Source organism: Meriones unguiculatus, chromosome 4 (assembly GCF_030254825.1).
Source record: "Meriones unguiculatus strain TT.TT164.6M chromosome 4, Bangor_MerUng_6.1, whole genome shotgun sequence".
In the NCBI taxonomy this organism is placed as follows: Eukaryota; Metazoa; Chordata; class Mammalia; order Rodentia; family Muridae; genus Meriones; species Meriones unguiculatus.
This window is the reverse complement of record NC_083352.1, coordinates 127,226,953-127,248,343: the sequence shown is the minus strand read 5'-3', so window position 1 is coordinate 127,248,343 and position 21,391 is coordinate 127,226,953. Positions and strand designations below refer to the sequence as shown.

Sequence of the window (21,391 nt, the reverse complement as noted above, 5' to 3'; positions counted from 1 at the left end):
GCTCCCACGTCCACAGAAAGTGTTTGGGAGAGCTGGAAAGAAAGAGAAAAAAGGGGAGGGGGCTGTGTGGTGCAGCAGCAGGCTCACATTCCCACTCTGAGGGCTGAGAGATGGGGAGGGCCAGACACCAGAAAACCCAAGCCCAGCCAGGTGGGGACAGTGCGCCAGAGAGAGGCCAAGCTCTTGGCTAGAGTAGAGTGTCGGAAGGCAAGGCAGTCGAGGGACAAGCGGAAAAACAAGCCAGAGGGTCTTGGGGGCGGGAGAAGGAGGAAGTCCAGAAGTGGCTGAGGGAGGGTCTGTCCAGGTGGTTGTGCAGTACTGCTTGTGCGCGCGTGTACCTACGGCTGGCCTATGCGCGTGCGTGGAGCTTTGGGCTGCGTGCAGCAAGCAGGTCCGCCAGCACCAGCAAGTGCCCCCCCACCCACCCAGGGTTAAGCACCGCCCAGGAGCCGGCTCCGCCCCTCCCTGGTCGCGCGGCCAAGCTGACGCCCTCACTCGACCCACCGCGCCCTGGGCGCACGGCGGGTCCCCGGTGGCCGCAGCGACCAGCGACCCGCGGATGCTCAACGCGTGCCACAAGCCGCCCCCGCACAGCGGCTGCCGGGCCGTCGGGGCACCAGGATCACCAGGCTGCCCAGATGCGGGCGCCACTCTGCCTGCTGCTGCTCGTCGCCCACGCAATGGACATGCTCGCCCTGTACCGGAGGAAGAAGCAAGGTACAGATGTGGCCGGGCTGGCGGTGGGGTAGGCGCTGCGAGGCAGACTCAGGGTAGCCCGGCGGGCATCTGGCTGGTGTCTGACGCCAGGACTCTTGACTCAGGGTTAGCACGGAGAGCTGTCGAGCAACCTGGACCTAGAAAGCACTACTTGGAAGGGGCTAGTGGTTGGGCTCGCTGGCCCAAGCCAGCCTCCCAGGTGTGTCCCAAAGTAACTCCACAGACAGCAAAAACCCAAAGAACCAACCTTGGGACCAGCACACTAGAAGACAGGGCTAGTAATAGCTTAGAAGCCAGCCCAAGTTTCCACAGTCAGCCAGGGGGAGTCATATCAAGAGCAGTGGTTCCAGTGCCCACATGGGGCTTATCACTGATCCTGACTCCTGCTGTCACCTACCTACCCCCTCCCAAGAAGTGAGCTGGGTGAGCCTCTCTGGTGGCTGTGTGTGAACTGTGTGGTGAACTGTGTTCAAGTTGAAGTCTTCTGGGGATGACCTAGAAGTGTGTCCACTCTAGGAACCTTGGGATTTTCCCTTTGGGTCTCCTGGAGCCAACAGGAGACCTGAACCTGAGGCTCTTTACTGTCCCTGGGCTCTAGAAACATTGTTCTTGGGGTCCTGTGCCACGGTTCCTTGATGACGCAGCCAGAGATGTCTTTCGGAGGTGAGTTTGGAACTGCTTCTGCAGACCAAGGTTTGCAGACCCTGTGCTGGCAGGGAGGACAAGAATACCAGCAGGCCCTTTGCCTAAGCAGGACAGGTCCTGGGACTCCAGATGCCTGTCTGTGAATCAACAGCCAAAGATTGGCCACTGTCCCAAGCGTCTGCCTCACACTGTGTCCTCCCATCCCTAGGATGCCCTAATGACTGCGACTGGCTCACTCTATAGAGCAGGAACCCAAAGTTCATGCATGTTGCTTTGCTGAACGGTCCAACAGGCAGGTTTGGAAGGTCTGGTTTGGTCTCTCTGCCCTGAGAGCCCGGTTCCTAGAATACGGAGAATGGGAGAGTTGAGAATGGCCTTGCCTATGGGGGCTTCTAGTCCATCCGTGTGGAAAGCCTTACACAGACACTGTAGTTCTTGTAAGGGATCAGAGCCCACAGAGGGGCAGTGGGAGGGTGGGCATGGGGTGGGACTGCAGGCCATGACCTAGGGGGGAAATCCCCTAAGAGCTGGACAAAGGGCAGGGATAATAGAGATGCAGGTTGACTTCAGGTGGGCTGCAGGGACTTGGGGGCCTATGCGTGGCCTCCACTCTGCTGTCCAGAGCACCAGCTCTGGAGCCTGCCAGAGTGAGGATGCATGCCACTCCTTTGTTTTCGTTCTGTTTGAGGCAGGGTCTCTCTGTGTAGCTGTGGATGTCCTGGAACTCACTCTTGAACTCAGAGATCTGCCTGCCTCTGCCTCCCAAGTGCTGGGATTAAAGGTGTGTGTCAGCACTACGTGGCTGCTCAGCACTCCTTTGAGGGTTCCCCCTGAGTGACCTCAGGGAAGGCACCGGGGACTTCGAGTTTACCTATGTGAGATCCTTTACATTAGACCTCCAAGACACTTCTCCATTCTGAAACGATTTTTAAAATCCTTTCCTTTCACTGACTTGTCTTTAAAATACGAGTGATAAACTTCAGTCTCGATCTCATCAGGAGAACCGTAGCCGAGGTAAAGTGAGGTAGAACATTAGCTGCCTATGCAGGCAACCCATGGTGCTGGTCACTATTAACCATTTCTTGTCTTTTGTATCATTCGCTACTTAAAAAGCCCAGTGAATGCAGGGAGAGGCACTTACATTTTAGAGAGGAAAAAAGTTCAGAGAGGAGAATTGACTTGCCTAAGGCTACACAGCGGGTAAGGCTCAGCTCTGTCTGATAGGTATTGTGGGTTCCTAGGACCTGGGTTAGTCTTCCTTTCTCAGAACCTTAGTGTACCTACCTGGAGTGGAGCGGAGTTAGATTTCTAAAATGCTTCTGAGGAAAGAACCAAGGACAGAGGGGAGGGGACAGGAAAATCATTTGTCCTTCCTGTTAGCTCACCAGCACCTCATAAGGAAGCTGGGAGCAGAGTGCTGCTCCTTGCATTGCATTGGTCCACTTGGACGAAGAGGCTGCCTTTGAGCTTAAAATGCACACACCTGCCCAGTATCTTCAGCAAGGCTGTAACTGTGATGTCAAGGAAACAGCCTCGGCCTTCAGTTTCTCTCCTGACCCATTTGTGCTATTTGACCTTGGATGAGAGGGTTTCTCCTTTGCTTCGGCCCATAGTCTCAGTTTCCCCATTGGCAATGAGATGGAGGCTACACCTGCCTAGAGTCCGTTCTTCAAAGCAGTCACAGTTATCGTGGCCAAGTAGGTTTGGAAAATGTTGGGTTTGGCTGACTTCTTAACTGTGGGTGTATCAGGGCCCAGGAAGAGACAATGGGGAGGAGCTGACCTTTCTCAAACCAAGACATGCCCAGGAGGATTGTTTTTCACACTTGGCTTGGGGGGGGGGGTCTGCATGTGATCCCCAGGTCTTATTGACATTGGCCTTTTGATCTGATTTTGTCGAGAGAAGGTGTCCTGTAGACGCCTGGCAGTGCCTCATTCACTTGCTTGCTCACTCATTCATTCATCTATTCATGTGGTGTTACAGGTTGTGTTGAAGCCTGGGGGATGCTAAGGTGAGATGTCCTAGCCAGCAGGAAGGCTCACCTTTCCCTGCATTTCTGGGCTTTCCCCTCTACACCCTGCCTTTGACCTTAGCCTCTGACCCAATGTCCAGCCATGGGGAAGGATCTGCCTGCCCCAGTCATGCCTGAGCTACGCTGTCCCCCGTGGTGTCCACTTCTCATGGACCTGGGCTCCTATGGCTCCAGCATCATTGCTTGGTTTTGATGAAACCTAATTTTTCTGTTTCTACAAAATAGAATGAAAGGAAAGGCTTGAAAGGGGTTCTTGGACCTCAAGTGTCTCTTACAAAACACTTTGATTAATTAAGTATAAATGAATTAGAACCAGATGGGGACATTTCTCTTGAAATGAGCTGGTGCGCCTGGCAGTGGGGCAGTGGAGCAAAATGAGGGAACTCTAAGTTGCATCCCTGGTTCACAGATCTAAAGCTTCCTGTAGGTGAGGCTGGGGTCCAAATCCTCTGTCCCCTCCTACCCTGAGCATAAGAACTTGGACAGAGCACGCACCCTCTCTGATATGTGGTTCCCTCATCTGAAAGTGGGAGCCACTGATGGGAGGCAGGCAAAATTCACCAACATCCCAGAGGGAGAGTGCACAGAGGCCTCTTAGGGCAGAGGGGGCTCAGTAGAGGGCACCTCTTGAGCACTGGCTTCCCCGAGAACTCACATTCGTTCCCCTGAGCCCATTCGACTTACCATGAAATGGCAAGGGGTGGCATCCACTCCAGAGGCCTGACAGTGGGTGAAAGGAATGCCGTGTGTGAAGTCTGGATGGCAGCTCTGGTCCTGGATGCAGATCCAGAGGAAAGGCCAACACTTGGACAGACAGCAGGGGTTCACCTGGGCCTCTTGCCTGCAGGCTGGAGCCAAGGCTGGGTGCAGGACAAGGTGTGTCTCTTGAGAGCTGGTGTGGAGATGGAGCCAGGCTCAGATGAGCACTGGTGTGGCTCTGAAAGGGAAGCCGTTTCCCTTGGGGCAGAGAGAGGGGATGCCTGACAGGTACTGAGGGATGGTATGGTTGAGTCCTGCCCTAAAACCTGGGTTTCTTGCTGAAACAGGAGCCAGTTGAATCTAGAAAGCAGAAGCCTGTACACAAGACAGGCAGCTGATCCTGACCCCCACACCTGGCCTGTCCCTCCTCAGCCAGTCTGAAGCCAGCCTGGGAACAAAGGGAGGTGATTTCCACGTATCCTGCCATAGAGCTGGGAAGCCATCCAGACACCCTCCCCATTCCTAGCCACCAGAGATGCAGAGACCACAGGGAGAGGGCTGGGCATGTGCCAGGGCACTGTGGAGTGGATAGACTCCTGCCATTCCTGTGGCATACCCATTTCTCAGGGAGCCGAGGGCCAGCTGCCTGTGGAGAACTCCCAGTGTCTGGGTTGGGGCACAGAACCACAGCTTTGGAGGCACCATGGCCTGTGCATAGAGCTAGCAGGGGACTGTTGGGACTGACTGCCTAGGAGGAGCTCAGTGGGTCATCAAGCAGGTACATCAACGTACTGAGCTGCAGGAGGAGGGAGAGCCTGCCATTCTAGGGGCCACATGGTGGGAAGAAGATTGAAGTCCCACTGTGGACAGCACCAGTGTTGGGTCTTGGGTGGGAGTTGGATGCCACATTTGCTGAGCTCCCCTGGCCAGGTTCTGATGGGTCCAGAGGATGGCATGGGTGGGCACTGCGCCATCCCTAATGTCACAATATCCCAACATGTCCCTAAAGGCCATCAGGGACAATGCCATAACAGGACCCTCAGTGTTCTTCTGTTCTCCGCCTTTGATAGGCAGGCTGGATGTTGGTCCTGTCTTAGCTGAGGGCTCTTAGCTGATTGGGGACTCTGGAGCTCCAAGAGGAGACATTGCTGAGTGGGGTTGTCCTGTGTAAAAGGTTTGCTGTTCCTTATGAAGGGAATTCACACAGAGATCTGAAGCCCTTGGCAGCCAGCAGCCAATTAAGCAAGTTACAGTCAGTTTTGTTTTGTTTTGTTTTTTTGCTTTTTTGTTTTTTTAATTAAATGGCATGAAACAGAATAGAACAGAGGGAAAAGAAAAGGATGGAAGAAAGCAGAGTGGAGTTTGGGGTGTTTCTGTAGAGAACCAGAGTAAACATTCTAGGTTTTGTGGACACACGGGATCATGCCAGAGGCCGTGGCGTTCGATACTCTGCAGAAACTAGCAGAGTGCTTTTGAAGGTTAAGTGTACTGCCACTTGCCTGTGTGTAGGGCTGTGAGCACAGGTATGTGAGCGTGCATGCGAGTATGTGTATGTACATGAACACCTTAGTATGTGTGCTCATGAGTGTGCATATGTGTACAGTGTGTGTGCTAATATAAAATATATTTATATGTGTGTGTGCACACGTGTGTGGTGAGCATGTCCTTGTGGTGTGCAAACCTGGTATGTGTGCATACTCATGAGTATGTGCATGAGTGTGAAGGCCTGAGGCGGATATCAGGAGTCTTACTCAATGGCTCTCACTTCCCTTATGGGAGCAGAGTCTCTCAACAAACATGAGACTTGCTGATTCTGGCTGATCTAGCTAGCTACCCTGCCTGGTGGGTCCCCTGCTCTACCTCCTGCGTTCTGGGATTACAAGTGAGCTTCCACACTTGTCTGGGTTTTCCATGGGTCCTGAAGACCCGAATCCAGGCCACCAGGCTTGCACAGCAACTGCTCTAGCTATTGGGCCATGTCACCAGCCTCTGAAAATGCATTCTTCCTGTTACCAGAACGTGGAGGCCATTCCCCCAGCTGTGCATGTCTGAAACACTCAGCCCTACAAGCCGGCCAAAGCAGGAGAGATGTAAGGTATAGGACCGTGCGAAGGTAGCAGGTCCCTGTTTTCCCAAGAGGAGCCCAAGGCCCAGTGGGCCACATGGCATCATCTGGGAACTGGGCAGTAAGCCCAGGAGGGCTTACCAATTCCCACCTCTACTCTCTCCACAACACACACATGCACACGCACATGCGCACGCACTCACGATCAGCTCCTGAGGTCTTTTGCATCTAGTCACCCTAAGCCTGGTGCCGTACCCTTCCCAGCACACTTGGATGTTGGCCCTGGAAGGTTGTCTGGGCCCTGAGGGTATTCCTTCGTTAGACACCACAGAGCATTGACTGACTGTGACAGACACCATCAAGTTCTCCTCACACTGGCCTTCAGCCCAGCTCTGTCTGGTGATACAGTTACTCCCCTCCCCCACCCTGTACACAGGAAGAAAACTAATTCAGAGGAGACTGAGTCACATAGTGTGTGTGTGAGACAAAGAGAGAGACAGACAGACAGAAAGAGACAGAAACCTGGGTCTTTCTGGTTCCAAAACCCACAGAAGCAAATCCCACTTATTGCTAAGCGCTGAGTGCTGACATTAACCAGCCTCTTTCTTGCACAGAAACTCTACAGTTGGCAGAGGAGTCCATGCTTGCTTTCTCTCTGGGGTTCCTGAGTGGGACTGTAGAGTGTTGGAGGGTGAATAGGCACAAAAAATGTCCAGAGGAAACTTTGAGATCAACACTTGTAAAAATGGAGGTGGCAGCGGGAAAAGGCCAGCCCCAGGTCATCAGCTTTTGGTGGTCATGGAGGTATAGAAGGCCAGTAACCAAGGACAGCTGCTCCAAAGCCTGGGGAGTCGGAGATGGCCCCGAAGAGCCTCCATTTCCGCTGTGTAGCTGAGGGCTGCCAGTCTGCCTTGCCCTTCCCCAGGCAGCATCAGTGTCCAAAGGCATCAAGAGATCCTGCACAGGGGGAGGGGGGCAGCCATTAGCCAGGGTCAGGTGCCTTCACAGCTCTCAGTGACCTGGGGTTGTACCGCTATTACATAGGGCCTGGGGACTTGGTTAAAGCCTGTGTTAAAGTTGTCATCGTTTCAGGACCAGTCCTTCATCCAGAGCCATGGCTGTGGATGCTGTCGAGATGTGACATGGTCTGGCATGGTAACTCCTAGAGCACGCACCACACAACCGTAATGTCCTGGGTGTCTTTGGGGGACTGCCTAATTCTCTGACCTACGGGAATGGCAACTGCTAATCCTTCAACCAGTGAATCCTCCCCACTGCATTCTGCCTCTGGAGATGTGAGTAAGAGCCGTTCCCTGCGAGGAGCTGACACAGTTGGGAGGCTGTTCAGTGACCCACACTGAGGGGGCCAACCAGCTGCTAAGGGACCCAGACACCATCTTTTGGATGTTAGGTGAATATTATTATATAAATGAGAAGACATGTGGCCCAAAGAGGTTAAGTAAGTTGTCCAAGGCCACACAGCCAAGGTTCAGATTCTTCGTGGCCTTGGACGTGAGCTCTAACTACGAGGCGCAGCAGCCTCGCAGCCACCATCATAGAGACTGAATTCCCTGCGCTCCACAGAGCTGCAAGCAGATTTAAAGCCAGAGGCGCTAACTGCAACATATGCACTTGTCATTTTTGTAGGTTGAAAACAGCCAATACAAGCAATCTCACATTCCAAGACAGTAGCTTGACAGAGGAAGGTTTGCCAAACCAGGGTTTAAATCCACATAATTGATGGCTGAGCTCAGGTCCAATGCCAACATGCCAGTCCTCTCCTGGCCCATCCACAGTATGGCTCCTGGTGTGGCTTGGTCCAGCAGACCTCTGTGCTAGAAAGAGCGGGGGCAGGCATCAGCTAGCCAAGGCCACACACAGACAGAGACAGATGGGATGTCCCCAGGAAGGTCCCTGAGGACCCAAGCTTTCTTTCTTAATCTGAGTCACATGCCCTTCCCCAGATCCTACATGGCCTCTGGCTGGAGAGACCTGCTCCCTTGCGTGCCACTGCCCAGGCTAGGCCACCTTCATACACTGGATTGATTTTTTGTAGCCAGATCCCACTCCATGGCTCATGGGGAGGTTCTGATGCCTGTTTCAGAAGTGGCTGTACCCCAGCAATGCAAGAGGAAATCAAGCTAAGTGGGGGACCCCCAGAGCACATGGGGGGATTACCCCCTGTCTCCAGAGCCTCCACCTTCCCTACAGCTGATGACAGGAAGGGGACACACTGGAAAGGGCTCTGGCGTTGGTGATGGTGCAGCTGTCTGGTGAGTTCAGGTACACCCTGGAGCCAGTGGCAATGGGGGCATGGGTGCTGCTCTTCTCCATGCCCTGCTCAGGTCATGCCACCTTCTTTGCCTCTGTGGGCTGATTCACAAAACAGCCCGGAAATGAAGATAGCACACTTACACACAGGAGTGCTCAACAGACTGGCAGGCCAGGCCCCAGGCAAGGACCTGTGACTAGGGCTGAGACAGGCCTTGCCTCCAATCTCTGCTTTGCTACAACCAAGCTTCGGTGCAAATACTTCACTCCTGAATGTCACTGCTGTCTGTCAGGACAACAGGGCCCGATGCTAGTGCCTGACAGTACGGTGTCCTGAAGGTCTCTCACTGCACGCGTCCCATCTGGAAGACACAGAGCACTCAGCTAGTGCTGATGATAGCCACGTATCCCAGGAGGCTGGCTTCTCTAGTGGAATGCTCAAAACCAATGTCACACACGGCCCTAGCTGAAGATCTTAGGCAGGTTCTGAGGCTGAAGTTTGGTGGTCAGTGCTGTGGGATGTGGCCTAGTGAGCCACCCTCTCTGAGCCCTGCACAGCCCTGTGTAGCGACCTAGAGGGTGATAGTAAGCATGGTGATACACACTAGGTGCAGGGCTCGACATAACTCTACCAGGTGTGGTATATGCCTGGCCCTTTTGCACAGATGTGAGGGACTTAGAGGGGCTTGCCAAAGCACGCACTGCAAAGAGCCAGGTGTAATGCAGATGGGAGTAGAAACTCCAGCCTCTCCCTGTCCCTTTCTGCCTTATGGTCCTCTCAAAGTGGAGACTGCTGCTGCTGCTGCTGCTGCTGCTGCTGGAAACCATGAACCGTGACTGGTTGGAGTGGACGAGACTGGGCCAGGGGTGGAGGAAGTTTCGAGAGGAACCGCCATGAGCGTCTTGGTGAGGGTATCTACTGTTGAGATGAAACACTGTGACCGAACAGCAAGTTGTGGAGGAAGGGATTTATTTGGCTTACAATTCCATGTCAGTTGATCATCAAGGAAGTCAGAACAGGAAGGTCAGGGACTTGGAGGCAGAAGCTAATGCAGAGGCCATGGACGGGTGCTGCTTACTGGCTTGCTCTCCATGGTTTGCTCAGCCTGCTTTTTTAAAGAACCGGGAAACCCCAGGCCGAGGATGGCACCACCCACAATCAGCTGTCCCATCAATCACTAATTACGAAAATACCCTACAGACCTGCCCACAGGCTCTTACGGAGGCATTTTCTTAATTGAGGTGCCCTCCTCTCAGACGACTTTAAGATTTATTTATTATTTATACAGTATTCTGCCTGTATACATACTTGCAGGCCAGAAGAGGGCCCCAGATTTCATTATAGATGGTTGTGAGCCACAGTGCAGTTGCTGGGAATTGCACTTCAGAACCTTTGGAAGAACAGCCAGTGCCCTTAACCTCTGAGCCATCTCTCCAGCTGTCAGATGACTTTAGCTTGTGTCCAGGTGACATAAAACTCACCAGTACAATGAATTTCTGTGACAACATCCCTTGAAAGCTCAGGACAGGAGGTAAAGGACCTGTCATCTGCTGGGTATGACTCTGTTGTCAGAGCCATCTATCCTTTAATTCTTTTGACACATAAGCAAACTTGGGTTCCTCTTCCCTGAATCTCCTGTTCCTCCCAGCTACCAGCCTCATTCTGGATGACCACCATGTCTCTGTCTGGGCTGTCAGCCTCTCTCCCAGCACTGCCTCTCCTGTCCCGTCTCCTCAACACCTGGAGAGGTTCTTAGGATGACAGACAGGCTTGAGCAGGTTTGTTCAGTGACCTCCCAGCCCAGGAAAATTTAAAGGATCCTGTTTTATAACCTTGAGGTTATATACAAGTCCACTTACAATGTAACTGTTTGTGAATAGCTCTGCTGTGTTGTTTAGGGAACAACAAGAGAAAAAGTCCCTCAACACCTGGGACTAGCAGCTGGAGGGCTGGGGAGGCAAACCCAATTGAGCATGCTCCTCCAGTCATTTCCCATCCTTAATCCAGAAAAATGAGCACCACCCAAGCCTATGTAAGTGTTTGTAAATAGTTCTGTTGGATTGTTTAGGGAACAACAAGAAAAGGGCTCTGCCTGTTTTGTTTTGCTGTTGTTAATATTCTTAATGCAGAACCTGAACAAGTCAATTACAGTAAACCCACCCTAGTAGTCTGGGTCTCCACCCTCTGACCTCAGCACCCACTCCTTCTCACTTGATCACTGCCCTCTGATCTTTCCAGCATGGGACTTGCTAGTCCTTTAGCAAGAATGTATATTCCAGAGAGGCTTTAGAATCCCACTCCCTTCAGGATGGAAACTTCCACTGAGTAATGGTGATCTTGTCCACTGAGGTCTCCCTGTGCTTTGAACAGCATTTGACACAAAACAATCTCCCCCTGATATTCCACCACCTCGAGCCCCCCAGTCTGCAGGTGTTAAGCCTCTAGTATCACACAGCATATGGACATGCATGGTGGTTTGAATGACAGTGGCCCCCATAGGCTCATATATTTGAATGCTTGTTCCCTAGTTGGTGGAACTATTTGGGAAGGATTAGGAGGTGTGGCCTTGGTGGTGGAGATGTGCCCTGGGGGCAGGCTTGGAGGTTTCTGGAAGCCCATGCAATTGCCAACCAGTTCTAAGTTCTCAGCTGCTGCTCCTGCACCATGCCCGCCTGCCTCCTGCTATGCTTCTTGCCATCGTGGTCATGGATTCAACTTTCTGGAACCATAAGCCACAAATTAAATGCTTTGGTTTTTGTTTTTAGGTTGCCTTGGTCATGATGTTTTGTCACAGCAATTGAAAAGTACTAAGACACCATATAACCTTGAGGTCCAAACAAAGCCACGTACAATGTAACTCTCTATAAACAGTTCTGTTGTATTGTTTATAAAATTATAAGAAAAAGTTCCTATGTGTTCTTTCTATGGATATTTTTTTCTTAGTATTTTCAATGCAGAACATGGTCAAGTCAACTACAGTAAGTCCTCTGTAGACATCTGAACGTGGCTGGACATGCACGCACTGAGGTCAGGTAGCTGTGTAGTGGGGAGCTGGGATCTGAGAGTCGCTTGGTTGAACCAGGACCCTTTATTCCCACTTCTGCCTTCTGCATCTTACCACTGAGCCAGCCTGACTACAATCCTCAGCTTCAGGACAGTTAAGGATATGTTACCTGGAGTGGCAGAGCCCCATCCTTTGTCAGCCCCAACAGGCTGTGGCAATGGGTATAGCATAGCTGGCCTCTGAGTCAGGGGATGTGCCTTTGTCCAGGTGGAGAGAAAAGGGGTAGCTGGAGAGATGAAGAGCCAGAGGAACACATTCAGATCCAAGGGTCTTGGCCCTGGACTCCAAGGACTCACTGTGTGCCTCTAAAGAAGTTCCTGTCCTTCGCTGAGGACCCTTTACTGATGGAGTGCCCTCAGTAAAATGCTGTTACCTGCCATGCTGCAGACAGCAGGGCCCACATCCCCACGCAGAGTGGCGGGTGATGCCAGTTGATTTCAGCTTGCCTATCCAATAGGTCACAGTCATATCTTATCTGGGCTTTTTTTTTTTTTTAAACTTGTGTGTGAATGGGAGTGTGGAGTCTCCTAGTACGGTTCAGGGCAGCAATGGTGGAGAAGCCCATGATGAGAGAAAAACTGCTCATAATAGAGAAGCTGAAGAAAAAGATAGAGATGCCAAGCATCTGGCAACCTGAGGGCCTCTCGTTAGACCCTTCCCACAAAAGGCTCTACCTCTCGTTAGGGGACTGAGTCTTTAACACATATACCTCCAGCATTCTTCCTCGCATGCTCACCCACCTTGTTTCCTGAGACCGGCTTCCTCACTGGCCTAGATGGCACCAAGAAGGACACTTGGACACACCAAGAAGGACTCAGGGACACACTTGGCTGTGCCTCTGCAGCACTAGGCGTAAAAGCACACACCTTCACATGTGACTTTCTTTAAAATGTACATCCTGGAGCACAAATGCTGGTCCTTGTATGTAAGGCAGGAGCTTCACCAACTGAGCCATCTCTCCAGCCTTTGTTCTGGTTTTAATCATCAATTGAAAAGTGACAAAGAGCCACTTTTCATGTGGGAACTGACCTGGTTGTCTTTCTTTCTGTCTTTCTGTCTCTCTTTGCTCCCCTTGGGTTGTTTTCTGTTCCTTATTGACTTATAAAAGTTGTTTGTAGCTGGGTGGTGGCGGCGATGCACACCTTTAATCCAAACACTCAGGAGGCAGAGGCAGGTGGATCTCTGAGTTGGAGAACAGCCTGGTCTACAGAGAAAATTCCAGGACAGCCAGGGCTACACAGAGAAACCTTGTCTTGAAAAACAAGAACAAAAGTTTTTTTTTTTTTTTAAGTTGTTTGTATGTTAAAGATGGCTATCCTTGGCCTGCTTTGTAGCTGAGTTAATGATCAGGCTGGAGTGTAATAGAAAGTTACGTTGTTTTTCTCTCTAATTCAATTTAACTCTAAAATCCAATCCTTAGTAACTGAGCAGTTCTCAAACCTTTCTGGTAAATTTAAGGCTAACAAAGACAAACTAACTAACTGAAAACAACAACAATACAAAACCCAGCCAGTGCTGAAATGTTAAAGCATGGGTCTGCTTCACAGTTCTCTCCTGGGTGGAGGCCAGATGTCAACCTCCAGTTCTCCTCCGGACATGCCCTTGTCACAGCCAGACTTCTTCCTGATGGGCACATAGCTGTGCCAGGCTTTGCTGCTCCAAATGCTTCTCCACCCCCTACCCACCTTTTTTTCCTGTAACCACAGGGAAATACCTGAGATAAATGGCTTACAACTAGACAGTTTTGCTGTCTAGTTCACAGTTCTGACAGTTCACATTTCTGTGGGTTCCAATCCCTGTTGGGCAGCCCTGTTGCTTTGGGGCCCTGGTGGGGTATGTTACAGCTATGGTGGCAAGGTGGCGAAAGTGTTTGCCTCATAAGGGAGGAGCTGAAGAGAAAGAGAGAGGCCACACATGTGCCCATTAACCTGAGAGCCTTCACTAAATCTTGCCTCCAAAAGGCTCCCGCACCTCTCTTTAGGGGACTGGGTCTTTCACATAAAGGCCTTTGGAAGTGATGTCCCAACTATGGCGTTGCTCGTGTGTTGTGGGTAGAAAGAGTAGTGGCTGTGCTGGATGCTGCTGTCACCTCCAAACTTCCTGGGGAAGTGCCTACTCCAGTGAGTAGAGAGGGGGAGCTGTGCCGGGCAAACCTGTGCTGCATGGATGGCAGGATGGCAGGTTCCTCACTGTGGGAGCCTGAAGCCTTGCACCCCTCCAGCTAGGGATCTTCAGATTAACTCAGTCTCTGTCATCTCCGTCGGCATCCCTACACCAGGGATGATAAATTGACCAATGGGGACAACATGGCCTTTCCACCTGCCCATCCCCTCCATCTCTGTCTAGTTTGCTCATCCTCGGTGGATGAAGATAGATAAATGTGAATGTAGCTGGGATGTGGCGTTCCAGTCTCTCCATCCTTTGTGCCTGCTCAAACCAGAAGCCCGCCTGCATTTGAGAGCAGGGGATGCGCCTCCTGGCCCAGGCACTACTGGGCCATCCTCCAGTGCTCTGTGGACAGGCTGCAGAGGTACAAGGGAGGGGACGGAAGGTGGCAAAGAGAGCTGGTTCCCTCCCAGAATGTCCAGGCATAGCTGGACCCCAATTCTAGACTCCAGGTTCAGGGTAAGAGGAGAGCACAGGGTGTATTTTTTTCATGTTTTAGAGGAGCAAGATTATCAGCAAATACCTAAAGAGTGCGCAAGCACTGTGTGGGGTGCCTGAGAGCCACCAATGAACAAGGTGGAGTCTGGCTGAAGCTCATGGTTCTAGTCAAGCACTGCCTCCTGTACCTCTCTCAAAATCCCCTACAGTTGTAGTTTGTCTATCTTTGCTTAATAAATCCAGTATTGGTGGGGGGAGGGCTTTGTTTCTTGTTTTTACCCTATACTCTAGAAAGAGCCTGCCATGAAGTAGGTATTCAAGACATACTGGATAGACAAACAGCTGGATGAATACATGTGTGGATGAGTGGATGGATGGGCAGATGGGTGGGTGGGTGGATGGACGGATGGACGGATGGACCTCAAATCCTTAGAAGCACAGTATACCCATGAGGCAGGAACTTGCCCAAGGACACACAGTTCTCGACTGGAAGCCACATCAGGGGTTCTTCATATCCTAGGATTGGAGAGGAGGAGGGAGCCCATTGAGAGTGGTCAGATAAAATCAGATTCTAAAGATGCTCCCTGGAGCCAGAAAGATGGAGATCAAACTGGACTCCCAACTCTGCCAGCCTTTGCAATTCCCTAAGCCCTTGTGGACAGGGTCCACTTTTGGATCTGCCTGGGCCTGACCCAGGCCCTTTCCCTGCCACTCACTGGCAGCAGGGCCAGATTCCCACAGTACTAGAAGTGGAGGCTCCAAAGCTGCCTTCTGCTTCATGGGGGGAGGGGTGTTCAAGTTGAAGCTATGTGAGGTCTGCATTTCCAGCACTTATAATACAGTGACCTCCAGTTACTAAGACTGCCTGGCTCTGCACCTGCTCTCAGTGAGAATCTGTGGCGCCCCAGGCAACTTACTGTCCTGTGTGCCTTAGCTCCCTTTCCTGAATTAATAAACCCACTTTCAAGGGTGATGTGTTCACAGCTGCCTCACTGCCAGCCACCTGCCAGATGTTCTGAGACTACCACACAGGCCATCACACTGGACCTTACATCTGAGGACAGTGGTCCCTATTTTACAGGAAGGGAAACTGAGGCTTGGGGAGGCTCACCTAGGTTAGAACTCAGGTCATCTGCCTCTGCAGCCTGTGCTCCTGTACCCTGAGCACTGCCCTCCTCAGTTCCTGCCATCACCCCAGTCAGATTTCAGGTGATGCTCTGGAGGTCGACTAAGGGAGCGGAAGTGCCTGGCCTGTGGTCCTCCCTTAACCCATCCTTGCTTCTGCATTTCAGAGCTGTAAAAGGCCGGGGGAATCAAACACCCCAGAGTGGGCAAGGAGCTTGAGGGCTCTGGCCCTGCATTGCTGAGCTCCATACACAAGTTGCTGAACTCTGTGATGAATTAGGTCTGTGCACACTCATGGGTTCCTAAGTGTGTGTGCAGGTGCACACATGTGCCTCTATATGTGGAGGGCATAGGTCAACCTCCTGTCATTCCTCAAGAGTCATCCATCTTGGGGTTTTTTTGTTTTTGTTTTTTTGTTTTTGTGTGTATGTGTGTGTGGGTTTTTTGTTTGTTTGTTTGTTTTTGTTTTTGTTTTTTGAGACACGATCTCTCACAGAACCTGGAGCTTTCCAGTTAGGCTAGGCTGGTTGACCAGCCCTCTCCAGGGATCCTCTGGAGGCCACCTGTCAACACTAGGATTACAAGCTTGCACTGTGTCCTGCTTTTTAAGTGGGTTCTAGGGTTCACCAGTCTCCACGCTTGTGCTCCAGACACCAACCAAGCTGTCTCTATGCTTCCCCCCCCCCTTTTTTTTTCAATTTCTTCATATACGGTTTTACATATTTGACACTAGGGATAGGCCAGTTGACTCTTCAGCAGTTTCCCCTCGGGGTGGCTCTGTGGTGATTCTACACTGGCAGCTATGAGAAGGCTGAGCTGTGTGGAGACAATCCGGGAGAAGCCAGCTGTTGGCCCCCATGTTACTCAGCTTCTTGTCTCAGCATGTACACACCAGCAAGGCCCTGAGAAGAGGAACCTTGTTTCTGCCTTGAAGGTTCTGAAGATTGCCAGGGACACCGGTCAGATTTCTCGTATTGAGTGACTAACGGAGCAGAGTTCACCTGCTGGGTCCTGCAGAGGTGTGTACGAGCAGCCTGTTCTGGTCTGTGTCCTGCACCCCACCAGCAGGCCAGGCAGGGATACCACTGAGCAAAGACCAAGGGCTGCATCTCTATGCTGCCTCCAGGAGCATCTCAGTCTGTTAGGAGTAGTCCAGTATACACCAGCCAAGTCCTAGGGACACACAGGGACCCAACCAGCCCTTTTCTTCCCTGTCATATGAGACATGGAAGATAGAAGGAGTGATCCCAAACCACTGTCCCCTGATTCAAAAGCCCTTACTGACCTGACTCATGGCTACTGGGAAGGATGAAAGGAGAATAGAAAGGTGGAGGCCCCTGACCTCTACCTCTGTTAAGGTCAGGTACACACCGGAAAAGACAGTGGCTGTAGTGTGCCACTAGGAAGGCTTCTCAAGACCTTGGTGAGTGTCTGTGGCCCTCACTAAGTGGAGGCTTGAAGGAGCAGGTGATAGCATGACACCAAGTTTAAGCCTTTGGGTTCTGTTGGGTTTGACCTCTAGATGACCCATGCTGGTGCTGAGGCGCTGGTCTAGAAGCCTCCAAGCCTGCACTCTCTGGGATCCTCCAAGCCGGGAGCTATCTCCAGAGTCTGGATGGTGCAATCTGCCCCCCAGGCAGGAATGTGCTGGCCCTCAGAAGCAGCCTCCAGCAGTGGCAACTGCCTCCCATATGTGGCAGTCAAAGCAGTAAGGCGGGCACCCAGATGTTGCTCATTTCCCTTGGGCATCAGTGACATGCGTCCCTCATTGCCAGGAGGATATCTGAGATGGGCTGACTAGCCCTCTCTGTGCAGCTCCTCTTTTGGGGTTCTGGATCCTTCCCAAGGGCAGACCAGGGACCAGGTCCTGCCCTGGTCCTCCTTAGACTTAACTTATCTTGCAGCAACGACCATGATCCTTCTCTGCCTGCCTCCCTCCCTCCCCAACCTCCTCACCCAGGGAGTCCTGAGGACGGCTGTGTTAAATCTGTAGTCCACCATGACAAACCATGTTCTCATGCAAGGCATACTTCACTGGACACACCCCAATTATGAAGAAACTCTGCCCCCAAAAATGTTGGCATTGAAACAAACAGCTCTGCAGTGATTGTCAGAATCACAGCCACAGATTGGTGGTGGCAGGGCAGGTGGTAAAGGTCACAGTTGTACAGCAATGTCACTGAGACTTTGTTTTTAACTTTTTATTGGTTCTTTGTGAATCTCACATCATGTACCTATTCATCTCCTCCTCCCCTTGTACCCACCCTCCACCCTTGCAACCTTCCCCCCAAAACAGAAAAAAATAATAATACCATTGTGGAAGTTGTAGCGTGTCCCATAGTAAACCCATTTGTCCACACTTCTTTCCTTGCAAGTGTTCATTGCAATGACTCTGCTCTGGTATAGACCTCTGGCTTCTACACTATCAATACAGGATCCTCACTGGGACTCCTCTTGGGTGTTCGTTGTTGCCCTGTGTCATGGAAATCCTATAGTTTTAGATCCATAAGACCAGCCCCTTCATTCACCCCAGCAGTTCATAGATGAGGTAGATGTTGGGGTGGGCCAATTCAAGGCCCTGGATCTGGGTATGAGAGGTGTCTGAGCCGGTCAGGCCATAGGCTCTCATTCCCGAGGCACTGGATCTGGGTATGAGAGGTGTCTGAGCCGGTCAGGCCATAGGCTCTCATTCCCGAGGCACTGACTCACCAACAACACACGCCCCCGCCCCCATCCAACCATGGCCAGCACTATCCTGCTTCCCAGGTGAGGCGCAGGGCTGCCCCGTGAGTGTTGCAGCTGGTGAAGGACATGGCCAGGCCTCCCACTCTCATGACTCCTGAGCCAGCCTCCTGCCTGCCATAGATTGTGTCTAAAGGCAAGAAGCAGGGCCAGCTCTACCACACTCGTGCCCTGGGGATTTAATTTATTCTTATAATTTATTCACTTTACATCCCAATTGTAGTCCCCTCCCTCATCTCCTCTCAATCCCTTTCTCTCTCCCCCTACCCCATTCTCCTTTCCTGTTTCTCAGAAAGGGGGATCCCTCCTTCCCCTACCATCTGACCCCAGCCTAGGAAAGAGTGGAGGAAACAGAAGGATCCAGAGTGGACAGGAGCTCTATAAGAAGACCAAAAGACCCAACAAATCTGGGCCCATGGGGCCTACAGAGACTGATGCACCAAACAAGGATCATGCATGGAGAGTACCTAGAACCCCTGCTCAGACACTGAGACCCTCTTATCTGTCAGTCCTGCTTGGCCCAGTGTGATGGCCCACACCTGTTGTTCCAAAGGAGGGTTCCCAAGAATTCAAGGTCAGCCTGAGCAGCAGAGCAAAACCCCCTGTCTTAAAAATCAAAATTAATGAAAAACTCTCTCCTTCCCATTGAAGGAACCAATAGGTGTGACCGTCCCCTAAGCACAGTGAGACCTGGAGCTTCCCTCATCCTTGGCACCAGGATGGGCATAGGAATTTAAGGACTGCATATGGCACCAGAGAGTGTCACTGTGGGCAACCCCAGCTACAGCCACCATGAGAATGCAACCAAAACTGGCAGATACTTGGTTAATTCCAGAAGTCCAAATTCCAGCTTTTTATGTGAAATCTCTTGATTTTATAAATACTGGCCATCTGTCCAAATTACTCTTTAAAAAAAAAAAAAAGCAAGTGGGGGACTGTAGACTTGGCCTCGGTACCAAGGGCATTTTACTGCCAAGCACATTGTGTGCTGCTTAGATGAACCCTTCGGGGACAGCAGTTGTCAGGGGTCTCGCAGTTGTCGGGGGTCTCGGGTATCTACATGAGTCCCATGAGCCCCTGGGGCAAAGGTAGCTGTGGTGTATGTTGATACAGAGGTGATCTTAAATCTATTCGGTTTTCAAATAGAAAAACAGTGGTCCCCTATTTGGGTGGCCATTGGCTCCTGTTAGATGAGGCTTTGGGGCCCAGTCTCAGGAAGCCAATGACTCTGACCCTGGAATCTTTGTCATTCCTTGTCCCCAGAGGAAAGAACAAACCTGCCTGTCAGCCAAGACCAAAGCCACCTGCTGAGATCTTCACACATTGGTGGCAGACAGTCAGGTCCCCAGCCCTTGCTGTCTACCTTTCAGTCCTTCCCATGTCTCTGCTCTACATGGGACAAGCGCTACACAGTGGTGCTGTTTCACTGGGGGTCGTGACAGTATAGGACAGGATAGGCACTTTGATGTGTGGGGTGGTCTGCTGGTGCGCTGACACGACCCTTCAAGGTTTCATGGCTGGGAGTTGCTCCCTCAAGACCTCAAGTGGGGAAACCAAGGCAGCAGAGACCACTTGTCTAAGGTTGTTAACCGAGCCAAAGAGCCAGGGGTTTCTACCTGGTCACCTGCACATGGCTTTAGAGATTTTAAATTTGGGGAGACAGAAATGACACCATCCTCTTCAACCTGGTAACCATGGTTGCAGTTTCTCAGATGCTGGCTGTGCGCTGGGCTCTGTGCTCGTAGCACACACCGTCTCCCTCCATGCAGGCAGCCCTGCAAGATAAGCACCATTCCTCCATTTTATACATAGAAAATCTGGGGCTCGGGGTGGTAACGGATCTTGCCCAGGCTCACACAGTGCCTCCCCAAGCATGTGGCCATTGAATGTCTAGCATTCCAACAGTAACAACAAAATCTCAAGAGGTTCAGCAGCTGTTCACTGGATGCGTGGCTAGATGGCTCAGTTCTGGGTTGCTGTGTGCATTCACAGTCAGAAACGAGAGTCACCTTGTAAACTGTCAAGCCTAACATGGTTATCATGCTCTGGAAAATGGACTTCCATGTCCTGAGCAATTCCCCAGGCACTGGGAGAAAGTCATTCAGCCCTCTGTTGCCGGCACAAGGCGGAGCCGTACCTGTGGGGCCAACTGGCATTTCCATTGGGGGAAGCTGGTCTCAATTGTGAGAGACAGTTGCTCAGGGGAAACACATGGGCCTCGGGCCTGATGCTTCAAGAAAGCTCATGAGGTTGCAATTAGAGCCCAAATGTGCTCATTTATAGGCTTGCATCTGATCTGGGATAGGGTAGGGGTTCCAGCCAGGATCCACCTGACATGGAAAAAAAGACCTAAGGCTTCCTCAGAGTGCTGTGGAGGGCGCTGGAGCGGAAGGTGCTACAGGCCCCTTTGTCCTACAGAGGGATAACTGCCTACCAGGGTCTGTTTCCTATCTGGTGAGCTAGGTCTTTTCTGATTGCAGGCTGACAGCGGAGCATTAGTGAAAAAGTGCCTTTCTGCGGAGCCATGGGGAAGCCAAGCCCCAGGAGGGCTGGAAGGCCCTCAGAAGCTTTGCTGCCTTTTGGAGCTAGCGAGGTTCCTGGCTGCTGTTCCCTCTCTGAGCCTCATCTGTTTATTTCTTTTTCTCCCTCTGCTTCTGTATTAGTCAGAAATCATTTGGTTGCAAGTGACAGAAAAGCTAACTCAAAGCGGCTCGGGAAATGGGGAGAGTATACAGGGCTCTGGGGCAGACCAGGTCGGGTGGAGGCTTCCTTTGAAACTCAGATGTAGCACCTGGCTCTGCTGCTGTGTGGGCTTCATTCTTGGTTTATGCAGCATTCGCCAGCCTCCGCCAGCCTCAGCTTCCCGGGTCCAAAGAGCAAAAGGAAAACATGCATGGAATATCACACACACCACACCACACCACACTGCACCGCACAAGCATACCATATCCCCACACACACACCCCAACCACACACACACCACATACCACACACAGAAACAACACACACCCCTGTTGACTTAAGAAAAAGAAAAGCCCCGAGACGAGCTTCTGGGGGACACTTGCCTGTATGTGAACCAGCAGTCTCTAAGGTCATGGACACACGGGGATCTACTTGCTCAAGCTAGATATTGGGTACCAGCGTGCACATGGCTCCAATTTTGACTCAAATGTCAAGCTGAGTTGTAGGCTAGCCTTTGCTACAAATGATGCCAGTGACCACCAGTGGCCACTTTACCTTGGGGAAGACCTGGGCACCACCCTACCTACCACTGCCCTTGGCTACAGAGCACAGCCTCGACCACCAGCTCTGATCCAAAGTCACTATCCAAAGGGATGTCCAGGTGAGCAGATCGAAGCTGGGACCACACAGCTCGTGCCCGTGGCCGGCTCATGCCTGGTGGCCAGCTCCTCTGCTCAGGGAAAG

General features: G+C 51.7%; 1 protein-coding gene across 1 annotated transcript in view; it reads left to right on the top strand.

Moving 5' to 3' along the window:
• Positions 1 to 478: 478 nt before the first annotated feature.
• Rspo4 (R-spondin 4) overlaps positions 479 to 21,391 on the top strand; it is a 37,620-nt gene continuing 16,707 nt past the window's right edge. The window contains exon 1 of the mRNA XM_021649274.2: positions 479 to 717. Within this exon, the coding sequence (XP_021504949.1) occupies positions 639 to 717 (79 nt within the window). The 5' untranslated portion in view covers positions 479 to 638. The remainder of the gene's footprint in view (positions 718 to 21,391) is intronic.